The 5254-nt window shown below is 42.0% G+C and overlaps 1 protein-coding gene across 1 annotated transcript in view; it reads left to right on the plus strand.

Annotated features, from left to right (window-relative positions):
* Positions 1 to 5254, plus strand: part of LOC106104243 (HEAT repeat-containing protein 5B) — a 22441-nt gene extending 17187 nt beyond the window's left edge. The window contains exons 23-29 of the mRNA XM_013284225.1: positions 353 to 504; positions 1124 to 1420; positions 1985 to 2206; positions 2655 to 2773; positions 3156 to 3372; positions 3981 to 4126; positions 4591 to 5254. Coding sequence (XP_013139679.1) covers positions 353 to 504; positions 1124 to 1420; positions 1985 to 2206; positions 2655 to 2773; positions 3156 to 3372; positions 3981 to 4126; positions 4591 to 4761 — 1324 coding nt within the window. The 3' untranslated portion in view covers positions 4762 to 5254. The remainder of the gene's footprint in view (positions 1 to 352; positions 505 to 1123; positions 1421 to 1984; positions 2207 to 2654; positions 2774 to 3155; positions 3373 to 3980; positions 4127 to 4590) is intronic.

The following is a 5254-nucleotide window of genomic DNA, read 5'->3' on the forward strand; positions in this document are numbered from 1 at the left end:
GTCAACGGCGAATGACCGCGAAATTCAAGCTAAGTATATAACGCATCTTCATAAGCAATGCTGTATGTTTTCCAGAGGCATATAATATTAGATGGAAATATCGGATTTCGTTCCCTTATCTGACAGCGACGTCATTTTTAAGCTGTTCCAACTATTGATACCGAGTTATCGTATTCATCCAGACTAACCTCTAGAACTGTGCTTGATTTTCATTGCGACCCATTCATATATCCATCGATGCAAACATCTAAATTTTCAAATTTATAGTATTAGTAAAATTACTACAAACAGTATAGTATAGCCTTACCTTAATATAATTTATGACAGCGTTTTTCCTATATAAATGTTGCAGGGCGTTAGCTATCGAGTTATGTCAGATCATCCACCGCACGGGGCTGACGCAGGAGAGCATAGAGGCGCTGCTGCTGGCGGCCGACGTGCTGCAGCTCGTCATAGAGGGCGCCAAGGAGCAGCTGCATGCTAACATGCAGGCTAAGATCAAAGGTAACACAAGCTAAGCTTCAAACTGACGCACTTACAGTCATTAAGTCCTCTCCTTAGTGAATTTAGACATAAACGAAATATTGCTACTTTGTCCGGGAAATAAAAAAATGTAGCCTATGTTATTCATAGATAAATCACCTTTCTAATGGTTAAAGATTTTTCAAATCTGATTTTTCAAATTAAAATCTAGGAGTTTTTACGTAAATCATGCATACAAAAATACAAATATTTTCTCTTTATAATATTAGTATAGACTAATTAGAGACAAATGAGTGCCGACACCGTACTAAGTAAACGTAAGCGTACTTTCTAATGCTATAAAACTAGCTTTTGCTCATGACTTCATCCGCGGGGAATAAAAAAAAACTTTGTAAGTAGTCTATGTGTCCTTCCAGACTATGTTCTACAGCAGTGCGATATGTCATTGAGATCCATTTAGCTGTTTCGGATTTGCATAGTAATTAACATCCATACATCCATCCAGACTTTATCATTTATAATATTAGTGAATAGTAAGATAGCAGAGATAAACTGGTACCAAAACCGGGCTAACTATACTTCAGTGTGTTTTCAAATTATATAAAATTTATTAAAACTCGATATTTGATATGTTCCACAGAACTAGCACCCAATGCTACAGAAGAGAACATACCACAATCAGTTTTGGAAGTGGTCCATACTCTGGGCGAGGGGGGGCCTACTGGTGATCTGCCCCCCTCCAAGTCGGTCGTCTTCGCGTGTCTGGAGGCATGCGTGTGTCTCTTAGTGAGGAGGTTGCCCGCTCTCAGCCCGCTCAAGCAGGAGGGCAAGGTCGGTGTCATCGGAGTGCCCAAAGGACTCGGCGTACATGGTGATACGCTGCTAGTCAAGAGCTTAGCTGCTATGTCGGAATTAACGTCCTTGACAAGTCCGCAAGGTTAGTATTGATATTAATTAACTAGCTGTTTGCTCGCGACTCCGTTCGCGTTGAGTCGAAACAAAAGTAACTATGTGTTCTTCTAGACTGTCCTCTATATCTGTGCCAAATTTCAGCAGATCCATTCAGCAGTTTAGGCTACTAACTCTAACAAACATCCATCCATCGACCTAAACTTTCGCATGTATGATATTAGTAAGAAAATAGCCAAACTCCATGATAAATTGTAATAAATGAAGAATACACATATTGCGTCCTGGAGTCGTCCTAATCGCCTACATTGTAATATCACATTCAGTGCTTGAAGATTAGTTCCATATTTATCCGCAATATGGCGATGGTTGTTATATCTTGGTCAGGATATACAGCGTTTTGTATCAGCTAAAAATATTGCAGCTTTTTTTTAAATAAATTTCCGCTTCACCACAAACAATCCAACTTAACAATAACTGTTGATATAATTAAAAAGTGAAATTAGTATATTTATCGTATCATGTTGTTTGTCATCAATATGTTTTATTTAGTTTTTCGTCTTGTTAACACAAGTTTCATTACATTTTGCAGGTGCCGTATCCCTGCTGCCGACAATCCTGTACCTAGCTACAGAAGTGCTAAAGGAGAGTAAGGGCGAGCCGGTGGTGTCGGAGGCGGGCATCCTGCTGCTGCAGCAGTGCGCGGAGTGCAAGCGCGCCGCCCTGCTGCCCGACACGCGCGAGCGGCATGCGCAGTTGCTGCAGAGCGCGCTAGCTAAGCTGGTGGAGAGCGTCAAGACAGGTATAGACCTATGTGATTGTACTGCTTGTAGGTTTCAAGAGGTCAAGAAAAATGGCTGGTTTCCATGAAACTAACGTATCGTAATATGTATTGCTTTCAAGAATGAGATTCCAGAGTAATAAAAACTAGCTAATTTTACCAAAAAAGACTTTTGCCTATCTATTAAGCAAATGTAGATAATATCGATATATTTAAGTTCTTTATAACTGACAGGTGTCATTGGTCTCTTACTATTTACAAGGCAGAATTCGCCAAATGTAACGAAGTTGTTATTGTCCCTAGACATCTCTTGCAGATGTGTTACTTCCCATTGATCAATAGAGAAGGACACGCACTGAAATATATTTCCCATATCTATGTGTCCCCTTTCCTGTCATATCGCCTTCCCATACTTTTCTTGTATTAGAGAGTATCAATTTTTACTAATTCGTATACAATTGTGTGTATAGAGGCGGCGGAGCAGCGCATGGAGGCGATGACAGGCGCGCGGCGGTGCTGGGCCGCGCCGCGCCCGCGCCCGCGCTGCACTACCCCTGCATCAACCACTTCCGACAGTGCCTCGACACCAGGGACAACGATGTTAGTTATTATTAAGGATATTCTAGCTCCATGTTTCTCAAAATGCACTCCATGGGCTCCACACTAGACCAGTCAAGGGTTCACGAGGTCCACTAAAAAGTATCATCCGGCTTCGAAGATTAAAGTCTTACCTTTACCTGCGGCTGTGTGTAAATGCAATGTAAAAGTAGATGCGATTTACGATGTAGTAAATGGTACATTTCATTTAAAAGTTTTGTGTTTCTAAGCTACCCCCCCTCGACAGCAAAAAAAGGGGTCCATTTTTTGCTGTTCCTACAAAGGGGCTAGGGAGGGGAATGTGTATTTTTTAAGTCTCGGGCAAAGTCGCGCGCTACTACAACTAGATTATAATACCATCCTACTTAATCACAATTGTTTTCAGGCTTTTGCAGCGTGTTGCGGCGTGCTGCGCGGCGTGTGGGGCGGTGGCGGGGGCGGCGGCGCGGGCGCGGTGTCGTGGTGGGCGCGTGCGCTGGGGGCGCGAGTGGTGGCGCGCGCGGCCGCCGCCCGCCGGCCCGCAGACGCGTCCCACGTGCGCGCCGCGCTCGCTGCTTTCGCCGCGCTAGACGACCTGCTCGCCGCCGCGCCCCATGCTCCACGTTAGTATCACGCCCCCTCGCACTCTTACACATACCAAGCATTCCTTGTTTCTTTATGGTCATACAAGTGAAAAACTTCAATATAAATATCCTAGTACTATTCGCCCGCGACTACGCCCGCGTAGAATAAAAAAAAAAAACAAAAGTAAGCCTATGTGTTCTTCCAGAATATCCTCTACATGTATGCCAATTTTCATCGAGATACATTCAGCCGTTTAGGCTATAAACTCTAACAAACATCCATTCATCTAAACTTTCGCATTTATAAACTAAAAAACTACTGAGCCGATTTCAAAAGTTCTTTTATCATTGCCTAAGTTGCCTTTAAGTGACATGTTTTTTTTTTTAAATTTCATGCGGACAAAATTGCGACCAATAACTAGTATAAAATATACAAACACAGAATTAAATTTTCACCTTACCTCATTCCACTGATATCTTTTATTTACATTATTTATTTATTGTGTCCGCTGCCTCGCAGAGGATCCACACAAGGGTAAGCGAATATACGTAAATAGAGATGACAAACTAATTTACCGTTCCTACAAAAGTTTAGTTTGACAGTTCAGAGTGTCTTATAACAAAATACTTTTAATTGTAATATACAGGTGTTCAACTGCTACGTATGCTGGTGCCGATCGTGATATCGTACCTGCGCGAGGCGGGCGAGCTGTCCCGCGCCGCGCCGCACGAGCGCTCGCTGCACGACTTCGCGCTGCACTGGCTCATGCGAGTCGGCCCCAAGTACCCGCAGGTAACAACCACACTTACAACATACCTATCTATCGACTAGACAACTCATCTTAATACGCGGTTCACACTTCGCCAGTACAGTTGGTCAGTATTCAGTATATCAAAAACAGGACTAGCAATCAACAATTATTAAACTGTACTGGCCAATTGTGAATCGCGCATAAACGATTAATCTTACTAAGAATAAACCAACTGTGGCTGATAAACGTATTAATGGTACAATATTTTACAAAAACATTACATATTAATGGTACAATGTTTTACACTGTACAGACTCACTACCGCACTCAGTGAAATTAAAAAATAAAATAAAAAATGTAGCCTATGTTCCCATTAACATAGCTTGTTAATGATGACAGAATTTTTGAAATCGCTCCAGTAGTTTTTGAGTTATTTTAATACATAACACATATGTAAAATACAAATCTTTTCTCTTTGTAACATAAGCATTTTTGTGTATTGCAGGAATTCAAAACGATGATGCAGCAGTCGCCGGAGCTGCGCAGCAAGCTGGAGAGCGCGGTGAAGGCGAGCCGCAGCGCGCGCGCCGCCCGCACGCCGCCGCGCCCGCTCTTCCAGCCGCGCCCGCCGCGCCCCACCATACACCTCAAGACTGACTTCTCCGACTTCCGATAGACACCATTCCCCGCACACTATACTCCAATACATTACAAATTATCTTTATACTAGCTATCGCCCGCCACTCCATCCGCGTGGAATTAAAAAAAAATCAAAAGTGGGTAGGCTATGTGTGTTGACTATCCTCTTCATCGAAATCCATTCAGCAGTTTAGACATCCATCCATGTAAACATTCACATCATACTAATATTATAAATTCGAAAGTTTTGATGGATGGATGTTTGTTACAGTTTGTAGCCACACTTTTGACGTATTGGAGTCATTTTTTAAAATGTAATTTTGCGTTGTACATGGTGACACTGAGGGAATTTACCCCAACAAGAAGCCCACGGGGTATTTTCGTCCCACTATTGTTTTTCGGATTAGATCTTTTTGTCCGTGATATTTTTGACAAAATAAACTCATGGCATTTCCTAATAACTTTATCCTTGAAGGATTTATTATAAATTATATAAAAATTAAACCCCAATATTTATATGAATTATATAT

Source organism: Papilio polytes, unplaced genomic scaffold (assembly GCF_000836215.1).
Source record: "Papilio polytes unplaced genomic scaffold, Ppol_1.0 DF823691.1, whole genome shotgun sequence".
NCBI lineage: Eukaryota > Metazoa > Arthropoda > Insecta > Lepidoptera > Papilionidae > Papilio > Papilio polytes.